This window comes from Xenopus laevis, chromosome 8L, assembly GCF_017654675.1.
Source record: "Xenopus laevis strain J_2021 chromosome 8L, Xenopus_laevis_v10.1, whole genome shotgun sequence".
Classification (NCBI taxonomy): Eukaryota; Metazoa; Chordata; class Amphibia; order Anura; family Pipidae; genus Xenopus; species Xenopus laevis.
Window position 1 is genome coordinate 4612906 of NC_054385.1, and position 24482 is coordinate 4637387.

Here is a 24482-nt window from a genome sequence, read left to right on the forward strand (position 1 = left end):
CAGAGATAAAATGATCCAAATAATGAGAGATGTGAGATAATGATTATCTATCACAATACTTAGGGGTTTAAACGTCGGCATCTTGGCAAATTATGTCTCGTACCCCCCCCCATGTCCCGTGTGTTTATTATTAATGGTCTTAAACGCTTTCCCCTTAATTCACACCCTCCCCTTTTCCTTTTCACGCTACATTTGTCGGCTGCTGTGTGTGACATCCATATTAATCCAAATGTCTTTATTAGAACTCGTTAGTCGCACTCGTCAATCCCACATCCAGCAAACCGGCTTCTACTTGCTGCCAGGGTTCTGCTCAGAGGCGAACAAAGGTTTAGGGATGGCAATTTTATTGTCAGGTTTTAAGAACCAACTGTGACGTCCACTCTCACTAATATGACTCAGCAGTCGCTCTATTTTCCCACAGAACTTTCCTTATGAGATACAAAGAAGTAAAATAATCACACAGCAGCAGTCCTGTCCTGCTTTATGGCAGCTGAGATTCTAGCTATCTGTATAACAGAGCATTCTGTCCCAGTGACTGCACAGATCCTATCTGATCCCCATTGTAAGCAGCAGTCCTGCCCTGCTTTATGGCAGCTGAGATTCTAGCTATCTGTTTAACAGAACATTCTGTCCCAGTGACTGCACAGATCCTATCTGATCCCCATTGTAAGCAGTAGTCCTGTCCTGCTTTATGGCAGCTGAGATTCTAGCTATCTGTATAACAGAACATTCTGTCCCAGTGGCTGCACAGATCCTATCTGATCCCCATTGTAAGCAGCAGTCCTGTCCTGCTTTATGGCAGCTGAGATTCTAGCTATCTGTTTAACAGAACATTCTGTCCCAGTGGCTGCACAGATCCTATCTGATCCCCATTGTAAGCAACAGTCCTGTCCTGCTTTATGGCAGCTGAGATTCTAGCTATCTGTATAACATTGTCCCATTAAATAACGAGTCCATGTAATGAGCCTTTAATCAAAGTGAGCTTTCAGACAAACAAATCATCATTTAGACTGATAAATACATTTGAGCGGTGCAGCTGACTGGGGCGGCTCTGCATTATTTATAGCCCCATAAGTGGCAAGTTGCTCTTTAACCTCTTCAGCGCCAAGAGGTACTGCACATTAATTACAGACTAATTTGCACAGTTTGCCAATGTGTTCATTAAACCGACGGCCCCCCCTGTATTGTGCAACATTCTGTTTTGCCAAGTGAGCAGAGGATAGAAAAGTGCGTCAATCTCAAGGCTAAATATATATTGTGTGTTTCTAATATTGTCATTTTCCGAGAAATGCCAGGCTTTATCTTTAACATAAATACACTAACACCCAGTGCCAGCGCTGGGCCGCTAATAAGCATGAACCCCCAAATATTGCAAGGTTAAAACAAAGACATAAAATACTTGGTCACTTGCAGTACCATTTATCACCAGATGTCAGCAGCAAATTCCTTGCTTTGGCAGCAATAAAACAGCACCACCAAGTGGCTATCCAGATAGATTGTAGAAAACCTATTTTGGGTTCTTTGACCCTTAATTGCTTTAAGAACTTTATTTGTACAAATATCCAAAGGTCTCACTGCAGCTTCCCAGTCACACAATGTCCTCCCTGAACAGTTGACATTTGGTGATCACGCCTCCATATTGATCCTTCTGACATTCTCAAACGCTGAATAGCTCCCTAATCCGATTTCTCCCTCCACCCCCCTGACTTCAGCTGCTCCAACACAAAGATATAGGAAATATTACTATTGAATAAACACGTCCCAGAGTAAATCCACCTGGGACCACTGGAACCTTCTATACCCGGAACATTATAACAGCTAAGGGCCCCAAGTACCCCTGGAACTACAGTATGTTACCCCATTGTTTCCATATATCTGTAACCTTTTTATGAGCTAAGGGGGCCCAGTCTCAAGGTCAGTTAGGGGGAGATTTGGGGTGAGTGTTTATTTATACCCTGGGTACCCCTGGAACTATAGCAGGGTGACTGTTACCCCAATGTTTCTATATATCTGTAACCTTGTTATGAGCTAAGGGGGCCCAGTCTGAAGGTCAGTTAGGGGGAGATTTGGGGTGAGTGTTTATTTGTACCCTGGGTACCCCTGGAACTATAGCAGGGTGACACCCCAATGTTTCTATATATCTGTAACCTTGTTATGAGCTAAGGGGGCCCAGTCTGAAGGTCAGTTAGGGGGAGATTTGGGGTGAGTGCTTATTTGTGCCCTGGGTACCCCTGGAACTATAGCAGGGTGACTGTTACCCCAATGTTTCTATATCTGTAACCTTGTTATGAGCTAAGGGGACCCAGTCTGAAGGTCAGTTAGGGGGAGATTTGGGGTGAGTGATTATTTGTACCCTGGGTACCCCTGGAACTATAGCAGGGTGACACCCCAATGTTTCTATATATCTGTAACCTTGTTATGAGCTAAGGGGGCCCAGTCTGAAGGCCAGTTAGGGGGAGATTTGGGGTGAGTGCTTATTTGTGCCCTGGGTACCCCTGGAACTATAGCAGGGTGACACCCCAATGTTTCTATATATCTGTAACCTTGTTATGAGCTAAGGGGGCCCAGTCTGAAGGTCAGTTAGGGGGAGATTTGGGGTGAGTGCTTATTTGTGCCCTGGGTACCCCTGGAACTATAGCAGGGTGACTGTTACCCCAATGTTTCTATATCTGTAACCTTGCTATGAGCTAAGGGGACCCAGTCTGAAGGTCAGTTAGGGGGAGATTTGGGGTGAGTGATTATTTGTACCCTGGGTACCCCTGGAACTATAGCAGGGTGACACCCCAATGTTTCTATATATCTGTAACCTTGTTATGAGCTAAGGGGGCCCAGTCTGAAGGTCAGTTAGGGGGAGATTTGGGGTGAGTGCTTATTTGTGCCCTGGGTACCCCTGGAACTATAGCAGGGTGACTGTTACCCCAATGTTTCTATATCTGTAACCTTGTTATGAGCTAAGGGGACCCAGTCTGAAGGTCAGTTAGGGGGAGATTTGGGGTGAGTGATTATTTGTACCCTGGGTACCCCTGGAACTATAGCAGGGTGACACCCCAATGTTTCTATATATCTGTAACCTTGTTATGAGCTAAGGGGGCCCAGTCTGAAGGCCAGTTAGGGGGAGATTTGGGGTGAGTGCTTATTTGTGCCCTGGGTACCCCTGGAACTATAGCAGGGTGACACCCCAATGTTTCTATATATCTGTAACCTTGTTATGAGCTAAGGGGGCCCAGTCTGAAGGTCAGTTAGGGGGAGATTTGGGGTGAGTGCTTATTTGTGCCCTGGGTACCCCTGGAACTATAGCAGGGTGACTGTTACCCCAATGTTTCTATATCTGTAACCTTGCTATGAGCTAAGGGGACCCAGTCTGAAGGTCAGTTAGGGGGAGATTTGGGGTGAGTGATTATTTGTACCCTGGGTACCCCTGGAACTATAGCAGGGTGACACCCCAATGTTTCTATATATCTGTAACCTTGTTATGAGCTAAGGGGGCCCAGTCTGAAGGTCAGTTAGGGGGAGATTTGGGGTGAGTGCTTATTTGTGCCCTGGGTACCCCTGGAATTACCAGACAAGAACAGTTTAAATGCTGACCATGTGTCTTATAACTTCCATTCCTTGATATTTCGTGGGGCCACCGGCACCACAGTATTATTTCTACTGATTAAATGTCATGACAATTGAGAAATCTCTATATATAAGTAATTATTACTACGGCAGCTCTCGCTATAAGTTAAGGCGCTTCCCATTATTGCGGCTGTCAATTGGCCTCCATAATGATGCGCCAGAGCGAGGTACATTGCTTGTACTCCGCAGGGCTGAACGCTCGATCTAACCAAATACAGGCTCGGGGGACAGGGGGGTAAATAGGTTTCTGGTTTATTTCAGGACAAATTTACCTGGGCGGCGGTGCCATCATATAATCCAGAAGTGTTTGGTATTCGGTGCACAAAAAGCTTTTAATCACAGCCCGGGGGTAGGAATAACGATGGAGGACTCATGGAAGACAGTTCATCTATAAAAGACATGTCCATGGGGGCAGGGGGGGGGCAGTATTATCATCCATATATAAATACATCAATCCTAACACACTTCTTTTAATACGCCGGCTGGGGGTGGGGGAATAGAATAAAGCTCAACAGCTCAGGCAATGTCTAAATGTTGGTGGCCAACATCAAGTGTTGGGCTTGGATCCTGGTCTAGGGGTCACTGACATTTGTCACTCGGATTCGGTGAGGGAAGGTGATGGATTTCAGCCAGATTCTGTGGCTCACAAGGCAGATTTAGCCTTTTGTAAACTCAGACTAATTGCCCCAACCTTCCTTATACCCTCATAAGGCTCCTATTGTGTTGCTGTACTCCAGCGAGACAACAGAAAGGGGCACGACAGTACTTCCAATCAGATCTACCCTCACATGGAAAATACTCTCTTGATGCTAAGGTGAGTGGATATGGACAGGGTGGGCATCCATAGATCAGTCAGATGTGAGCCTATATGGACTTCATGTTGACTAAGGGCAGACGGGTAGCCATAGTTTAGGCAGTAGGGACATCCCAGTGATCAAGGACAGATAAGCATCCGTAGTTTAGTCAGATATTGGCAGTAGAGACTTTCTGGTAACCAAGGGAAGATGGGCACCCATTAGTAAGTCAGCTATGGGCAGTAAAGACGTTCTGTAAAGGGAAGTGGGCAACCCCATAGGAGAGTATGGATAGGTCTGCTAACCAAGGGGCACCATTAGGAAGTCAGCTATGGGCAGTAGAGACGTTCTGCTAACCAAGGGAAGATGGGCACCCATTAGGAAGTCAGCTATGGGCAGTAGAGACGTTCTGGTAACCAAAGGAAGATGGGCACCCATTAGTAAGTCAGCTATGGGCAGTAGAGACGTTCTGGTAACCAAGGGAAGATGGACACCCATTAGGAAGTCAGCTATGGGCAGTAGAGACATTCTGGTAACCAAGGGAAGATGGGCACCCATTAGTAAGTCAGCTATGGGCAGTAGAGACGTTCTGGTAACCAAGGGAAGATGGGCACCCATTAGTAAGTCAGCTATGGGCAGTAGAGACTTTCTGGTAACCAAGGAAAGATGGACACCCATTAGGAAGTCAGATAAGGGCAGTATAGACTTTCTGGTAACCAAGGAAATATGGGCACCCATTAGTAAGTCAGATATGGGCAGTAGAGACGTTCTGGTAACCAAGGGAAGATGGGCACCCATTAGTAAGTCAGCTATGGGTAGTAGAGACTTTCTGGTAACCAAGGGAAGGTGGGCACCCATTATTAAGTCAGATATGGGCATTAGAGACTTTCTGGTAACCAAGGGAAGGTGGGCACCCATTAGTAAGTCAGATATGGGCAGTAGAGACTTTCTGGTAACCAAGGGAAGATGGGCACCCATTGGTTAGTCACCTATGGGCAATAGAGATGTTCTGGTAACCAAGGGAAGATGGGCCCCCATTGGTTAGTCACCTATGGGCAGTAGGGACTTCTCAGTGACCAAGGACAAATAACCATCCATAGGTGAATCATATTTGGGCAGTAGTAACTACCTAGTAACCAAGGGCAAATGAGCACTGATTGGTTAGTCAGCTTTGGGCAATAGCCACATCCTAGTGACCAAAGGAAGATGGGCACCCACCGGTCGACTTCTCAGTAACCAAGGGCAGTAGGTGCAGACAGATGGATATTGAGCGTGGGTGGGATTAGAAGCAGTGACAGAGATTAGGGAAAGATGGAAAAAATTAATTTATTTTCAATCTAATTTTCTTCCTTTTCCTTCCCGTTCTAAACTCACATTTATCAGTGGGAGTAAATCTCATGGCCCCGGCTCAAGGCACCCAACCTCCTCACATCCTAGACTTCTTCCTCAACTTACATTTATTTTAGTTTAAATCTTATTTTGAACATATTGAAAAAATAGAAACCAACCTTCAGGACAGATATCTCATGCTTCCATGGCAACCACCAATTAAAAATTTTTTTTCTAGCGCTATAAAAAAAGTGGGCGTCCTTTAGATTCTTCTAAAGAAATCCAGAATAAATGGGAGATTATATTTAATTGTGTGTTTCTGGCAGCAAAACACTAATTTCTGCAGTCCTGTCCTGCTTTATGGCAGCTGAGATTCAGCTATACCATGTTTCCAGCTGTCGTTCTGTACCCTCCAGTGGCTGCACAGATCCCTAATCTGCATCCCCACTGTGTCAACGAGACATCGCGTCCAAGATCTTACTGGATTCGCCTGCTTCATCTATGGCGAGCTGCGACATTTCCATAGGCGACGTTATCTGATCATACGTCAGCATATACGATTGTCGTATCCCCATGTGGCCTCTTAGCCGCCTGCAGCAGATCTAATCTGGCATTCCCCTGATCTCGTAAAGTCGCAGCTAGTCCTGCCGTGCTGCTTCTATGGGCTCGATCATAGCTGATATTCTAGCTCACGTGTTATACAGCGCGCAACTGTTCATGTTCCAGTGGCTGCTACGGATCCTTAATCCTGCTCCCATCTGTAGGCAGCAGCGTTCTTGTCGCAGCTTGCCTTCGCTTATGGGGCGCATTGAGTGACTGTTCGTAGCTACGATTCTCTGTATCATGCATGGTTTTCACCAACCGTTAGTGAGCCATTGATAATGTCCTGCTTTATAGGCAGCTGAATTCTAGCTATCTGTATAACAGAGCATTCTGTCCTAGTGGTGCACAGATCCTATCTGATCCCCATTGTAAGCAGCAGTCCTGTCCTGACTTTATGGCAGCTGAGATTCTAGCTATCTGTATAACAGAGCATTCTGTCCCAGTGGCTGCACAGATCCTAAATATTATAAATTGGTACATCCCTACTCTTCATCCTTTACAATTAGAATATTGGCATAAGGTGCCACCTATTCCAGCCAAAAAGCTTCCAGCTATTTTCTATCCCATTGATGCTGCACAAACTAAAAACAAGGTTTAATTCTGCCTATAGCTGGTGCCAGGGGGGAAATGATTATTTAATCCAATGTAAAATTAACCCCCGGCATCATCTTTGGGGCAGGAGCCCTAAATGAACCTGGGATCAGTCCTCGGGGAATATAATATTAAGAATTAATATTTATTTATTATTAATAATTTATTCCTTCCAGCATATGGAATGCTTTATCTGCTGCAGCCCCAGCGTTGCTCTGTTGAAGCTCAGATAGTGATTTAATTAATAAGTAACATGGATACAGCAGGCCCTTGCTTTGTGTCTATGTATTGCTGCAGCGCGGGGGTCCAGGGTTCAATTCCAGCCGGGGCACAATCTGTAAGGAGTGTGTATGTTTCCTCACTATAACATGCAGCAGCTTAATTGGGGTTAAGGATTTGCTTAGACTCAATCTACTTGCTGGTTTAAAGAGGAACAGCCTGTTATCATGTTCTAAACTTTGCTTGATACAAAAGAAAAAAATCAGGATTTTACAGGTACTGGATAGGAATAACTGATAGGCCGCTGACATGTTTGGGTTATATATTGGTAATGAGAAGCAGCAGTCGTGCTGTTGGCATGTCACCCCCACAGCGTACCCCCCGCAATAAACTGTCCGTCGCATTAAACTTGAAGCAGAGATTGTATCAGTACGATGGTCCGTCCCCTCTAATCTGATCACTAAGTGTCAGCCTCCAGCACAGCTCAGTCCCGTGATTAGTTTCCCCCTTCTGATGGTGTCTGTCTGGTGACATAACAAATGAATATCTTATTACTGAGCAATTGTAATGGAACAGGAGGGAGATCACAGATGTAATGCATATTTATACACTGGATATAAGTAGGCTCTGTAGTCTCCAATAGTAGTTTAGATCTACACCCATTTCTTTATCTCATAGTCTTCCTGATGTGTTACAGTATTCCTGTAAGAGGGCAGAAAACATCACGGACTGGCAGTCAAAAAAGGTATAGTACAGTTGGATGAAATATAAGGGCAAATCCCAATGAGACTGGGCTAGCAAGCAGGAAGCTACAGTTGCTGCTCATACCTGCATTTAGCTAGCAGTCCCATAAAACTCACTCTGCTAATGCGCTCGGTATTCCCCGTTACTAAGCACAATTTCAGTCAGGAACAGTCCTAAGTTTGCTCACTACTAGTCTGTACAGTAGAACATCCATTAGAAACATACTGGCGTCTACGTCAGCTGAGCTCTATAAATTCCCGTTACTACGCATCAAGTTCACGCCAAGGAAAGCAGTAGCCCTGAAAGTTTGCTCCAATAGTTGTTCAGGAGTTCCATATGGTAAACTTATGGCCGCCATAGTATTTCCTGAATAAGGGCAAACTTCAGCAGGAAAGTTCCCTAGTTTGCTACATAGTCTGTACAGAGAGGATCCCTTAAAATTGGAGATAGGTATTACCCTGTACTAAGACACATTCAGCAAGGATACAGTCCCTAAGGTTTGCTCAATAGTTCTGTTACAGAGACGATCCCATAAATATAAGGCCGGATACGTTATCCTGTTACTAAGCACAATGAGTTTCACGCAAGGATACAGTCCCTAAGTTGGCCTCATTAGTTGTCCAGAGAGCATTCCCAGTATTAAATACTATGGCCGCATAAGGTATTCCCTCATATAACTAAGCACACAATCAGCAGAGACAGTCCCTAGTCTTGCTCATAGTCTGTTACAGAGTAGATCCATACAAACTATGGGCAGCATAGGTTAGGTATTCCCGTGCTACTAAGACAATTCAGCGGACTAGTCCCTAAAGTTTGTTCATAAAGTCTGAATACAAGAAGAAAGATCCAATAATACTATCGGCAGCATAGGTATAATTCCCATGTACTAGCACAAAATTCGAGCAGGACAGTCCCTATAGTTTGCTACTAGTCTGTTAAGGACGATCCATAACGTATGGGCAGATATAGGCTCATTCCTAAGTTATAACCTTAACGCACAAATCATCAGCCAAGGAACAGCTAACACTAAAGGATTGCCTTCTAGATTCAATGTTACAGAGAGATCCCCATAAACGTATGGCAGATTAGAGTTAATCTTCAACCCGAAGTTACTAAAGCAACAATATCAGCAGGGAACAGCTCCCTAAAAATTATGAATCATAGTAGCTGTACAGAAGAGAATCAACAATAAACGATATAGGCATATAGGTAATTCCTGAGTATGTCAGCACTAATTCAGCCAGCGCACAAGCCTCGATGCGCCCCCAATCATGATATGTAAGTAGTGAGTATGATTGCCAGGGGAACAAGACAACCAGCCACCGAGAATAGTTTGAGATTGCCAAGAAGGTCCCAATAGCGAACTGGCACGTGGGTGGCAGGCGTTTATCAGACAGCCAGAACATGAGCAAGCATTAATGAATGAATAAATAACATAATTCTACCTTGAAGAGCAGAACCTTGATTACGGAAATAAAGAGGCATTCTTCTGCATCCCCTGCCGGATAGATAGAGCATGGTCCGGTGAGTGAAAGAGATGCCCCCTTCCATACAACTGAGAGTGGCATCCCTTAAATTAACCATAAGAAGCGTTAAATACAGTTAGTGCAAAGAGAATACATTTGCATATTTACATAATATCCCCATGTAATAAATAATGTGGTGTTAGTTATGGTGCCTGTTTGATCCAACTGATATACCCTACAGTATTTTTATATTTGTATTTATACATATGGGAGGAGGAGGTGCCATATTGATTCCCTTAGACAGTACAGCGTGAGGGTATAGCTTATTGTGTGCCCAGAACATTCCTTCTCTGTATATTTGTATTTATACATATGGGAGGAGTTGCCATATTGATTCCCTTAGACAGTGCAGTATGAGGGTATAGCTTATTGTGTGCCCAGAACATTCCTTCTCTGTATATTTGTATTTATACATATGGGAGGAGGAGGTACCATATTGATTCCCTTAGACAGTACAGTATGAGGGTATAGCTTATTATGTGCCCAGAACATTCCTTCTCTGTATATTTGTATTTATACATATGGGAGGAGGTGCCTAATTGATTCCTTTAGACAGTACAGTATGAGGGTATAGCTTATTGTGTGCCCAGAACATTCCTTCTCTGTATATTTGTATTTATACATATGGGAGGAGGTGCCATATTGATTCCCTTAGACAGTACAGTATGAGGGTATAGCTTATTGTGTGCCCAGAACATTCCTTCTCTGTATATTTGTATTTATACATATGGGAGGAGGGAGGTGCCATATTGATTCCCTGCTTAGACAGTACAGTATGAGGGTATAGCTTATTGTGTGCCCAGAACATTCCTTCTCTGTATATTTGTATTTATACATATGGGAGGAGGTGCCATATTGATTCCCTTAGACAGTACAGTATGAGGGTATAGCTTATTGTGTGCCCAGAACATTCCTTCTCTGTATATTTGTATTTATACATATGGGAGGAGGAGGTGCCATATTGATTCCCTTAGACAGTACAGTATGAGGGTATAGCTTATTGTGTGCCCAGAACATTCCTTCTCTGTATATTTGTATTTATACATATGGGAGGAGGGAGGTGCCAAATTGAGAGAGGTGGGAGCGATTGCCTAAATAGTGCCGTAGGGTCATTGGGAATCCCACCATTGATTCTATGGAGTGTGATAGAAGCAGAAATGTTCCATTATTAACGTTTATTAAAGGGGTTCATAGAGCAGAAGCAAAGCCGGGGAATTACAATAGGCCCCAACATGTACCCAGGGGCCCCCACTAGCCCAGTAACAAGTGCAGGTCTATCCTCCAGCAGCCCCCCTGCTATTTGCCACAATCCACAGACTGCCAGTCCGGGCCTGCTCATCACTATACAGAGCACCAAATGCATTATCAGTCTATAGATACTCAGTACTGTTATACAGAGCAGCAAGAGTATTATCAGTCTATAGATACTCAGTACTGTTATACAGAGGGCCAAGTGTATTATCAGTCTATAGATACTCAGTACTGTTATACAGAGGGCTAAGAGTATTATCAGTCTATAGATACTCAGTACTGTTATACAGAGGGCCAAGTGTATTATCAGTCTATAGATACTCAGTACTGTTATACAGAGTATCAAGAGTATTATCAGTCTATAGATACTCAGTACTGTTATACAGAGGGCTAAGAGTATTATCAGTCTATAGATACTCAGTACTGTTATACAGAGTATCAAGAGTATTATCAGTCTATAGATACTCAGTACTGTTATACAGAGCAGCAAGAGTATTATCAGTCTATAGATACTCAGTACTGTTATACAGAGCAGCAAGAGTATTATCAGTCTATAGATACTCAGTACTGTTATACAGAGGGCTAAGAGTATTATCAGTCTATAGATACTCAGTACTGTTATACAGAGCAGCAAGAGTATTATCAGTCTATAGATAGTCAGTACTGTTATACAGAGGGCTAAGAGTATTATCAGTCTATTATCAGTACTGTTATACAGAGGGTGAAGAGTATTATCAGTCTATAGATACTCAGTACTGTTATACAGAGGGCTAAGAGTATTATCAGTCTATAGATACTCAGTACTGTTATACAGAGCAGCAAGAGTATTATCAGTCTATAGATACTCAGTACTGTTATACAGAGGGCTAAGATTATTATCAGTCTATAGATACTCAGTACTGTTATACAGAGGGCCAAGTGTATTATCAGTCTATAGATACTCAGTACTGTTATACAGAGAACCAAGTGTATTATCAGTCTATAGATACTCAGTACTGTTAGACAGAGGGCCAAGTGTATTATCAGTCTATAGATACTCAGTACTGTTATACAGAGTATCAAGAGTATTATCAGTCTATAGATACTCAGTACTGTTATACAGAGGGCTAAGAGTATTATCAGTCTATAGATACTCAGTACTGTTATACAGAGGGCTAAGAGTATTATCAGTCTATAGATACTCAGTACTGTTATACAGAGCAGCAAGAGTATTATCAGTCTATAGATACTCAGTACTGTTATACAGAGGGCCAAGAGTATTATCAGTCTATAGATACTCAGTACTGTTATACAGAGGGCTAAGAGTATTATCAGTCTATAGATACTCAGTACTGTTATACAGAGGGCCAAGTGTATTATCAGTCTATAGATACTCAGTACTGTTATACAGAGTATCAAGAGTATTATCAGTCTATAGATACTCAGTACTGTTATACAGAGGGCTAAGAGTATTATCAGTCTATAGATACTCAGTACTGTTATACAGAGTATCAAGAGTATTATCAGTCTATAGATACTCAGTACTGTTATACAGAGCAGCAAGAGTATTATCAGTCTATAGATACTCAGTACTGTTATACAGAGCAGCAAGAGTATTATCAGTCTATAGATACTCAGTACTGTTATACAGAGGGCTAAGAGTATTATCAGTCTATAGATACTCAGTACTGTTATACAGAGCAGCAAGAGTATTATCAGTCTATAGATAGTCAGTACTGTTATACAGAGGGCTAAGAGTATTATCAGTCTATTATCAGTACTGTTATACAGAGGGTGAAGAGTATTATCAGTCTATAGATACTCAGTACTGTTATACAGAGGGCTAAGAGTATTATCAGTCTATAGATACTCAGTACTGTTATACAGAGCAGCAAGAGTATTATCAGTCTATAGATACTCAGTACTGTTATACAGAGGGCTAAGATTATTATCAGTCTATAGATACTCAGTACTGTTATACAGAGGGCCAAGTGTATTATCAGTCTATAGATACTCAGTACTGTTATACAGAGAACCAAGTGTATTATCAGTCTATAGATACTCAGTACTGTTAGACAGAGGGCCAAGTGTATTATCAGTCTATAGATACTCAGTACTGTTATACAGAGTATCAAGAGTATTATCAGTCTATAGATACTCAGTACTGTTATACAGAGGGCTAAGAGTATTATCAGTCTATAGATACTCAGTACTGTTATACAGAGTATCAAGAGTATTATCAGTCTATAGATACTCAGTACTGTTATACAGAGCAGCAAGAGTATTATCAGTCTATAGATACTCAGTACTGTTATACAGAGCAGCAAGAGTATTATCAGTCTATAGATATACAGAGGGTGAAGAGTATTATCAGTCTATAGATACTCAGTACTGTTATACAGAGGGCTAAGAGTATTATCAGTCTATAGATACTCAGTACTGTTATACAGAGCAGCAAGAGTATTATCAGTCTATAGATACTCAGTACTGTTATACAGAGGGCTAAGATTATTATCAGTCTATAGATACTCAGTACTGTTATACAGAGGGCCAAGTGTATTATCAGTCTATAGATACTCAGTACTGTTATACAGAGAACCAAGTGTATTATCAGTCTATAGATACTCAGTACTGTTAGACAGAGCAGCAAGAGCATTATCAGTCTATAGATACTCAGTACTGTTATACAAAGCAGCAAGATTATTATCAGTCTATAGATACTCAATACTGTTATACAGAGGGCTAGGAACATTTTTTTAGAATTATTGTATTAGCAGATACTCAGTACTGTGATATAGAGCAAAGAGAAAGCAAGACAGTGATTGGCTTCCAGTAAAATTGACTTGGAATCCAGACAAGACTAGTGGCACTTACCTATACAGGTGGGGGGGGTAGGAGTCAGGTAGGTCACTCCATTCCTCCTCTCATTAGCAACAGGATACTAAATTCAGAAAACTACAACTCCCAGCATCCTTTGTCCAGCTCAGTTGTTACAGGAATACTTTGCCTTTGTAGTTGCGCAATATCTACTGCAGCTTTCACTCTATAGGGAGTGGGGACACCTAGTGGCAGGTGTGTGTAAAGCAGCTGAATCCTCTAACACTTTCCTTCTCTCCCCAGTGTGACCAGTACAAGAAAGGGATCATCTCTGGCTCGGCTTGTAAGGACTTGTGTGACCAACACTCCTTGGTGTTCCAGCAATGCTTGTCCTCGTCTCCCACCCACCAGGTACTTAGGTGCTCCTTATCCTAACAGACAGCATAGACCCTCCCCCCCCCCAGTTCTTGCACCCTAACACCAGGCAGGTCAAACGACTTACTGAGACTCATGTAAAACTGGGGGACCCCATTAATTCAGCCCGACATATAAAACCCACATTCTGCATGGCTAAACTGTGGTTATATTTAGTTTTGTGGTGCATATAGCATTGGTTTCTATACAAACATGCAGCATGCACCAGAACAATTTGCATATTGAGCATGTAGCTAGTAGCTGGATTGTATTTAAGATGTTAAGCAACCATGCATCTCAATGACTTTATAATTAGCCATGCAGCATGCATCTCAGTGACTTTATAATTAGCCATGCAGCATGCATCTCAGCGACTTTATAATTAGCCATGCAGCATGCATCTTAGTGACTTTATAATTAGCAATGCAGTATGCATCTCAGTGACTTACTAATTAGCCATGTAGTTTGCATCCCAAAGGATTCACTAATTAGCCATGCAGCATGCATCTTTATGACTCGCTAATTAGCCATGCAGCATGCATCCCAGTCACTTTCTAATTAGCCATGTAGCGTGCATATTAATGACTTTCTAATTAGCCATGCAGCATGCATCCCAGTCACTTTCTAATTAGCTATGTAGCGTGCATATTAATGACTTTCTAATTAGCCATGCAGCATGCATCCCAGTCACTTTCTAATTAGCCATGTAGCGTGCATATTAATGACTTTCTAATTAGCCATGCAGCATGCATCCCAGTCACTTTCTAATTAGCCATGTAGCATGCATATTAATGACTCACAAATTAGCCATGCAGCATGCATCCCAATGACTTTCTAGTTAGCCAAGTAGCATGCATCTTTATGACTCACTAATTAGCCATGCAGCATGCATCCCAGTCACTTTCCAATTAGCCAGGTAGTGTGCATATTAATGACTTTCTAATTAGCCATGTAGCATGCATCCCAAATGATTCACTAATTAGCCATGCAGCATGCATCCCAGTAAATTTCTAATTAGCCAAGTAGCATGCCTCTTTATGACTTACCAATTAGCCATGCAACATACATCACTTACTTAGCCATGCAGCTCACATCCAAATAACTCATTTAGTCATGCAGTGTGTGGATTTTATGTGCAGCTGTTAAACTAACCCTACTGCATCTTTATATGCGATGTTGCAGCCACGTAAGCACATATTCAGGCCGTGCAGCAGCTGTCGAATACAAAGGCTTGTGGCCACCACATCTCCAGAGCAAGTTTTTGTAACTAACACATTTACTGTACATTCCCCCCTCCCTGCAGATCTACAGCGGCAAATGGGGGGACGGGGAGGTGATTATTAAATGCGGCGTGGAGGAGAATGTGAAAGTGGACAGCAACCCCGACAGCCCCCCGCGCAGGGAACTGGTTCTGTTTGACAAGCCCACCAGAGGGACCTCCATGGATGAATTTAAGGAGATGCTGGGGAATTTTTTAAAAGTGAGTCCCAGCAATGGGGGTCAATCTCAGATCATTATCTGGGTCCCCGTATGGGGAAAAGAGGGGGCCCCCATCTCTGTCGCCTTCTCCATGAGTCACATTGACTCCAGCGCTTTTTTTTTTTTTTAAAGGGTTTGTTCCCCTTTAAATGAACTGTTAGTATGATATAGAGAGGGATATTCTGAGACAATTTGCTATTGGTTTTCATTTTTTATTATTTGTGTTTTTTTTATTCAGCAGCTCTCCAGTTTGCAATTTCAGCCATCTGGTTGCTAGGGTCCAAATTCCCCTAGCAACCATGCATTGATTTGAATAAGAGACTGGAATATGAACAGGAGAGGCCTGAATAGAAAGAGGAGTAATAAAAAGTAGCAATAACAATACATTTGTAGCCTTACAGAGCATGTGTTTTTTAGATGGGGTCAGTGACCCCCATTTGAAAGCTGGAAAGAGTCAGAAGAAGGCAAATAACTCAAAAAGTATAACATATAAATAATAAGGACCAATTGCAAAGTTGCCAAGAATTGGACATTCAATAACATACTAAAAGGATAACCACCCCTTTACTATACATTGACTTTTAGTATGATATAGATGGATCTATTATAAACAATATTTCTGTTGATTTTCATTTTGTATTTTTATTTTTTCCAACCGTTACCCTTCCTTCTGGTTCTTTATACCCTGCAGTTAAAAATGGCATCTGGTTTTCATCGGGGAAGCCGATGACCCTAGCAACCAACAAACAGATGAACCCTGAAGCATCAGTGTTATTGTTCTTCATATATTTGTATTGGAATTTTTTATTTTTTTCGTACCCTCTACTTTGAACCCTGCTTGCTGGTTGCTAAGGTAATTAACACATAGCAACCAGCTACATGTTTAAATTCCAAGCACTGGATGATCCTCCTGCATAAGGAATGACTGGATATCTGCACTGCTGGTTCAGGAGTCAGAACCAGCAGTGCAGAGAATATAACCAGCCAGATACAGCTTCAAACTGTAAATGCATTTACACATAACTATAAGGAAAGAATGGAGATTGGGAAGTTGTGTGGCTGTGGTTCACCTTTCAGTTCATTTGTAGTTTGTAGCATCTTTTCAATTGGTCTTTTTTTTAATCTTATATTTTCTGAATTATTTGCCTTCTTCTTCTTCGTCTTGACTCTTTCCAGCTTTCAAATGGGGGTCACTGATCCCGGCAGCCATAAAAATGATTGTTTTGCGAGGCTACAGTTCTATTGTGGTTCTTATCTTTCTATTACACCTCTTTCTATTCAGGCCTCCCCTCTTCATATTCCAGTCTCTTATTCAAACTACTGCCTGGTCGCTAGGGTAATAGCTAGCTGTAGCAACCAGATAGCTGCTGAAATTCCAAACTAGAGAGCGGAAAAGGTAAATAATTCAAAAAACCACAAATAGTAAAAAATGAAGACCAATTGCAAATTGTCTCAGAACATCTCTATGTCATACTAAAAGATACTTTTAAGCCCTTTTAATCTTCTGCTGTGGTTAGTTGGCCACATGTTTGGAATTCGATACAACAGCAGCTGCTAATATCTTGAAAACTAGAAAAAGTGTAAATTGTGTAAATTGTAAAGTGCTCAGAAGAGGTTTATATTTGCTTAGAGATTGGGCAATGGCCAATAGGAGAGCAATTAGATTTAAAGCCGCAAATTCCTAATGGATGGAAATTCCATTAAAGGCGTTTTTTTTTGTATTTCAGGTCAACTTAGGAGACCAGGCATCCCTTACTTCCTTGGTGAGTCGGATTTTGACCATGGCCGATGTAAACAATGACGACAAGGTGTCGCTTGCCGAAGCCAAATCCATATGGGCCCTGCTCCACCAGAACGAGTTTCTGCTGATGCTCTCCCTACGTGAGAAGGAGCACACCTCTCAGCTTGTTGGCCACTGTGGTGACCTGTACGTGACGGAGAAAATCCCTCACGATTCCCTCTATGGCACTCAGATCCCCGGGTTCCTCCAGACTTTGCTACCTTCCCCCGTGCATCGGCTCATCCACCAGTGGTGTGCCCCTGCTTGGCCGAGAAGGGCCAAAATCGCCATCGGGTTGTTGGAGTTTGTCGAGGAGATATTCCACGGAACCTACGGGAGTTTCTTTATCTGCGACGCCAGCTTCAAGAACATTGGCTACAATGAAAAGTACGACTTCAAGGTGGTGGACCTGAGGAAGGTGGCCACGGAAATGACAATCAGAGGTTTCCTCAAGGGGCGTCACTGTGAGCAGAACTCAGACTGCACCTTCGGGAGGGACTGCACGGCAGCTTGTGACAAACTGATGAAACAGTGCAAAAACGATGTAATCCAACCAAACCTGGCCAAAGCCTGCATGCTGCTACAGGACTACTTACTCTATGGTTCCCCATCTGACCTAAGGGACGAGCTTCAGAAGCAGCTTCGGACTTGCATGACACTGAGCGGCTTGGCCAGCCAAATGGAAGTCCACCATTCCCTTATCTTGAACAATATCAAGACTTTGCTCTGGAAGAAGATATCCAACACCAAATATTCTTGACTGAGCATTCCCCTGAAGCCTACAAAGTCATGGGAACCGTAGGTGTCTTAAATGGGATGAGCCAACATCTACTTCTACCTTGAGGAACCTGCAAATGTGGCCACGTTTGACCTGTTTGCACTTTCACTTGGTATTGCAGGCTAAACCTTTGTTAGGTCTTGAGTTACGGGCCAAACCATCATTAGGTCTGGAGTTACTGGACAAACCATTGTTAGGTCTGGAGTTGTGGGCCAAAACATCATTAGGTCTAGAGTTGCGGGCCAAACCATCATTGGGTCTGGAGTTGCGGAGCAAACCATTTTAAGTCTGGAGCTGTGGGCCAAACCATCATTAGGTCTGGAGTTGCGGGGCAAATCATTGTAAGTCTGAATTTGCGTGCCACACCATTGTTTGGTTTGGATTTGCAGGCCATACCATTGTTATATCCATCATCTAAAATGCTGTAATCCTCCTGTAAAATAAATTGCTTTTATGTGAATTTTACCAACTTCTATGTTCAAGTGCACGGCAGGGTGCGGGAGGGAGAGAACTTGAGTGGAGACGGCGGTGAGAAATCTCACTGTTTCCTCTCCAGAGCAAACATCTGCCCCCTATCATTAGAATGTCTTCTGCAGAACTTCACTGGGATAAGGGCTTTGATTTTGCTTTATCTTCCTCCATTCAGTTCCGAATATCAGTTGGAGCACCGGAGATGGCAGGTACACACTTGAAATGATTTCTATGGCAACCTCAATTGCCACTGAAGGTTATTGTATGTCATGGAGTGGGGGGGGGGGGAGAGCTTAGTAATTTATTAATCTACCGGCTGCTGGAAAGGAAGCTTAGTTCTCTAGTTATTGTGATTATACAACTTGAAACATGCTTGGGCCGATGTCAAGATAGCCGAGGATGCTGGGATTTGAGTACATTCAATATTGATTGAGACTGTTCTGCTTAGAACTGACCAGATAAATGTCAGGCGACTTCTCTGCTCACAAACTTCTTTTTCTACCGACTGTGGCCAAAATGAACAGGTGGGGTGGTGCAGTCATTTCAAACTCTATATTTTAGGATTGTAAACATGTCCTAAGCAATTTTACTTTCATTAGTTTTGAGGGTTTACATTTTATATGGTGCCCGTCCAATGGTTATAAATGTTGCACTGAAGGAGTGGGTAATAGAAGGTATAATGAACCCCACTGGACCAATAATCCATATGGGCAACTCTGATAAGGAAGGGTCCAAGGATTCATTCTTATGATTACGGAGTATGAGGAAATTACAGAGGGTCTGTAGGTGGGGGAGATTGTGAACTAAGATAGAAAGGCTGAGGGGCAAGATCAGTTGCTTTATTACATGCCTGTATTTTTTTTAATTAGAAACAAGAAATCTAATTACTGACAACACAATATAGGTTTAAAATCAGCTTTGATAAAAATATATTGTGTAGAATAAACCCACAGTGCCCTCTAGTGGGATGTTGTGCAAAGTATCACACTTACCAGACCGCAATATCTACAGTACAATAGGATAGAAAAACAGCAGTAACAACAGGCGGAGCCTGCCCAGACAGAGGGGAAGGTGAGGGGCACATACAGATTGAGGAACCACAGATGGACCCTGCCCAGACAGAGGGGAAGAAGAGGGGCACAAAGAATGAGGAACCACAGATGGACCTGCACAGTCAGGGGGGAAGGTGGGGGCACATACAGAATGAGGAACCACAGATGGAGCCTGCCAAGACAGAGGGGAAGATGAGTGGTACATTCAGAATGAGGAGCCACAGATGGAGCCTGCCCAGACAGAGGGGAAGGTGAGGGGTACATACAGAATAAGAAACCACAGATGGAGCCTGCCCAGACAGAGGGGAAGGGGAGGGGCACATACAGAATGAGGAACCACAGATGGAACCTGCCCAGACAGAGGGGAAGATGAGGGGCACATACAGAATGAGGAACCACAGATGGAGCCTGCCCAGACAGAGGGGAAGGTGAGTGGTACATACAGAATAAGGAACCACAGATGGACCTGCCCAGAGGGGAAGGTGAGGGGCACATACAGAATGAGGAACCACAAATGGACCTGCCCAGACAGAGGGGAAGGTGAGGGGCACATACAGAATGAGGAACCACAGATGGAGCCTGCCCAGACAGAGGGGAAGGTGAGTGGTACATACAGAATGAGGAACCACAGATGGAGCCTGTCCAGACAGAGGGGAAGGTGAGTGGTACATAGAGAATGAGGAACCACAGATGGAGCCTGTCCAGACAGAGGCAACTAGATAACATGCAAAGGCACTTTATATTAAGTTCAACACAAAACTTTTAGTGCAGTTGTGGTACCAGTGTTGCCATGTTCTGGGTGTCGGATGTGCTGTGACCTGTTTGGACCATTACTGACCTGTGAAATGTCCCTTTATGGAACCTGCTGGTAAGATCAGCGCCACCTCTGTAGAAGCCTCATTAACATTCCTCCCGGTGACTGTTCCATTAGGAAGCGACTTTCACCAATTAACTGCTCTGCTGCCAGCGCCCGGCTAATTACACCTTTGGCCCCAATAATGGGCATTTAATGAGGGAATGTGGCACATTGTGCTGCTCAGACTATCGCTGCTTCTTACAGTCGACATGGGGGGGATGTGGGGCGCCCCCTTCTACTGCAATTCCCAAACCATTTATATCCCAGGTCTGTGTGTATGGTCCAGAGATGTCTAAGAAAAACCCCCTTTTAGGTTTCCTTTAAATACCCCAAATAAAAAAAAAAAAACAAAAAAAAAAACTGCACAACAGGGAATAGTCAAATTATATTTATTAGAAAACAAATGGGTCACATTCAATACATTCTCCAGGGTGGAATCCAATATTCACTGAACACCTTACTTGCCAAACATTAAGTCTTTCAGCTGCTCCTATGGCTTCTACTGTTGAACTACACCTCCCAGAATCCTAATTAATAGCCATTTGCAAAAGGACAAAACCGTGAATGCTTGTTCCCCACACTAACTCACCCCCAATGCTGCTCTCCCTGTAATTCTTCCCTTATAAACTACAGTTAATATCAAATTGGCCATATGCCTGAATACCTCCCATATTTATAAATACAAATATACAGAGAAGGAATGTTCTGGGCACACAATAATCGATACCCTCATACTGTACTGTCTAATGGAATCAATATGGCACCTCCCTCCTCCCATATGTATAAATACAAATATACAGAGGAGGAATGTTCTGGGCACACAATAAGCTATACCCTCATACTGTACTGTCTAAGGGAATCAATATGGCACCTCCCTCCTCCCATATGTATAAATACAAATATACAGAGAAGGAATGTTCTGGGCACACAATAAGCTATACCCTCATACTGTACTGTCTAAGGGAATCAATATGGCACCTCCTCCTCCCATATGTATAAATACAAATATACAGAGAAGGAATGTTCTGGGCACACAATAAGCTATACCCTCATACTGTACTGTCTAAGGGAATCAATATGGCACCTCCTCCCATATGTATAAAGACAAATATACAGAGAAGGAATGTTCTGGGCACACAATAAGCTATACCCTCATACTGTACTGTCTAAGGGAATCAATATGGCACCTCCTCCTCCCATATGTATAAATACAAATATACAGAGAAGGAATGTTCTGGGCACACAATAAGCTATGCCCTCATACTGTACTGTCTAAGGGAATCAATATGGCACCTCCTCCTCCCATATGTATAAATACAAATATACAGAAATGGAATGTTCTGGGCACACAATAATCGATACCCTCATACTGTACTGTCTAATGGAATCAATATGGCACCTCCCTCCTCCCATATGTATAAATACAAATATACAGAGGAGGAATGTTCTGGGCACACAATAAGCTATACCCTCATACTGTACTGTCTAAGGGAATCAATATGGCACCTCCCTCCTCCCATATGTATAAATACAAATATACAGAGAAGGAATGTTCTGGGCACACAATAAGCTATACCCTCATACTGTACTGTCTAAGGGAATCAATATGGCACCTCCTCCTCCCATATGTATAAATACAAATATACAGAGAAGGAATGTTCTGGGCACACAATAAGCTATACCCTCATACTGTACTGTCTAAGGGAATCAATATGGCACCTCCTCCCATATGTATAAAGACAAATATACAGAGAAGGAATGTTCTGGGCACACAATAAGCTATACCCTCATACTGTACTGTCTAAGGGAATCAATATGGCACCTCCTCCTCCCATATGTATAAATACAAATATACAGAGAAGGAATGTTCTGGGCACACAATAAGCTATGCCCTCATACTGTACTGTCTAAGGGAATCAATATGGCACCTCCTCCTCCCATATGTATAAATACAAATATACAGAAATGGAATGCTCTGGGCAGACAATCTATATCATGGTCCTTCTGCTCCATCTGTGGCCCCTTGGATTTCTTGTTACTCACTCATTCAGCAATAGGAGGCCGCTATGGTCGCATAATTCTGTGTCCCACCTGCAAGCAGAGAGGAAATTAAGGTCAATAGGGAGCCCCTCAAAGAACATGAAACAGAGAAACCCTGGGCTGTTTGCAGAAATACCCAAATGCCTACAAGGTTGGAGGACGTTAGTCTAAGCAGGGCCACATTTAGGGGGACAGAGTCCAGTCTGGGGTCCCATGACAATAAGGGGCTGTGAAGTGTTAAGGGACTTGAGCCAGACTTGGGTGGGCTGCGGGAGTGCTGGAGGCTGATAGAGAAGGGAAAAGAAGGGGGGACACGTGTATGGCTGGTAACCATTCAGATTGCCCACAGGTCAGAGCTCTGAGCGTAGACTCGGCCACAGGTTTATCTCTGCCGCCTAATGACACAAGAGGGACACTGCAGTCCAACCTGTAACGCCTCTAGGGGCAACTGAACTTTATAGCAAATATAGAACCTACCAGAATATGGCTCCATCTGCTGCTCATTTCCCTGGAAAAATAAAGTACCGAATTAGATTCTTTGTAAAAAACACCAAAATTATCCATCTGGCTGTTTTATATAATCAATGCACTGCTGGTTCAGACCCCTGAAACAATGTAGCAGAAGCCACCCGATTAGACATAGGGCAGAACCGACTGCTGCTACATTGGCTCAAGAGTTGGAACAAAGGGACAGACAGACTGCTTCCCATTCAAATTACTTTTACGAGTATTGGAAAGATGCTCAGAATCACATTTTCAATTAAAATAGGCAGGTCCAACCCCCAAAACTGCAGATACGGGTAAGTGTCTGGCTGCTAATCATTCTTAGTACCCACAAGTCAGAGCACCGAGTGTAGACACAGCCAGTTTTCTCTATGCCACCTAATGACACAAACATGTAATGGGACACATGTCTGTAACGCCTCTAGGGGCAAGAATCATCCACAAAATCCATGCACAGAACCCCAAAATATCCTAAAAGAAGATAAACGATCCCTTATAATACATGAGTGATACTCAGAGTTCCCTCTATAACTCAGCCTGCAGCCTTGTGCCTTTATATGGTCACAGAACAACCCCTCAGTGACTTCTAATATCCTTATCATTTACAGTAGGGGGGTACATTATCCCTTATAATACATGAGTGATACTCAGAGTTCCCTGTATAACTCAGCCTGTAGCCTTGTGCCTTTATATGGTCACAGAACAACCCCTCAGTGACTTCTAATATCCTTATCATTTACAGTAGGGGGTACATTATCCCTTATAATACATGAGTGATACTCAGAGTTCCCTGTATAAATCAGCCTGCAGCCTTGTGTCTTTATATGGTCACAGAACAACCCCTCAGTGACTTCTAATATCCTTATCATTTACAGTAGGGGGTACATTATCCCTTATAATACATGAGTGATACTCAGAGTTCCCTGTATAACTCAGCCTGCAGCCTTGTGTCTTTATATGGTCACAGAACAACCCCTCAGTGACTTCTAATATCCTTATCATTTACAGTAGGGGGTACATTATCCCTTATAATACATGAGTGATACTCAGAGTTCCCTGTATAACTCAGCCTGTAGCCTTGTGCCTTTATATGGTCACAGAACAACCCCTCAGTGACTTCTAATATCCTTATCATTTACAGTAGGGGGTACATTATCCCTTATAATACATGAGTGATACTCAGAGTTCCCTGTATAACTCAGCCTGCAGCCTTGTGTCTTTATATGGTCACAGAACAACCCCTCAGTGACTTCTAATATCCTTATCATTTACAGTAGGGGGAACATTATCCCTTATAATACTCCTTATGAAACTGTATCAAACACACCAGTAAAAAGAACATACACAATCCCCCTCATTGTAGGTCAGCTGATCACAAGTCATTAAGCAACAGTATATTTTATGTTACAATATCTTCAGGGTTACAATGAAATCAAACTTTGCTCCAGTTTAATCCTTACCTGAAATCCCCACAGACATCAGGACAAGGAATTGCTCAAGGAGGCTCCATTCCCCCAATAACGGAGCTCCAGCTCCCAGACAGTGACTGTCTCCAACACAGCTCAGCACAGAAAGAAAGACACGTGCTCCTGGGAGAGAATTTAAACGGCTTCCTACGGATCATAGTAAGGGTCAAA

General features: G+C 42.9%; 1 protein-coding gene, 1 long non-coding RNA gene and 2 other non-coding genes across 5 annotated transcripts in view; 1 reads left to right on the forward strand and 3 right to left on the reverse strand.

The window, feature by feature from the left end:
- Positions 1-18382, forward strand: part of dipk1b.L (divergent protein kinase domain 1B L homeolog) — a 41305-nt gene extending 22923 nt beyond the window's left edge. The window contains exons 3-5 of one of the 2 annotated variants that reach the window (XM_018229489.2): positions 13775-13882; positions 15189-15365; positions 17092-18382. In XM_018229489.2, coding sequence (XP_018084978.1) covers positions 13775-13882; positions 15189-15365; positions 17092-17904 — 1098 coding nt within the window. In that variant the 3' untranslated portion in view covers positions 17905-18382. The remainder of the gene's footprint in view (positions 1-13774; positions 13883-15188; positions 15366-17091) is intronic. The other variant, XM_041572350.1, reaches the window with a different exon arrangement.
- Positions 18383-22173: 3791 nt separating this feature from the next.
- LOC108698194 lies at positions 22174-24454 on the reverse strand. Its single transcript, XR_001932581.2, has 3 exons — positions 24306-24454; positions 22819-22849; positions 22174-22392 (listed from the first exon to the last, which is right to left on the reverse strand). It is a non-coding gene; the product is annotated as an uncharacterized LOC108698194 (long non-coding RNA).
- On the reverse strand, positions 22656-22790 carry LOC121397466. The gene has a single exon (XR_005963691.1). It is a non-coding gene; the product is annotated as a small nucleolar RNA SNORA17 (small nucleolar RNA).
- Positions 23145-23277, reverse strand: LOC121397464. The gene has a single exon (XR_005963689.1). It is a non-coding gene; the product is annotated as a small nucleolar RNA SNORA17 (small nucleolar RNA).
- Positions 24455-24482: the final 28 nt, after the last annotated feature.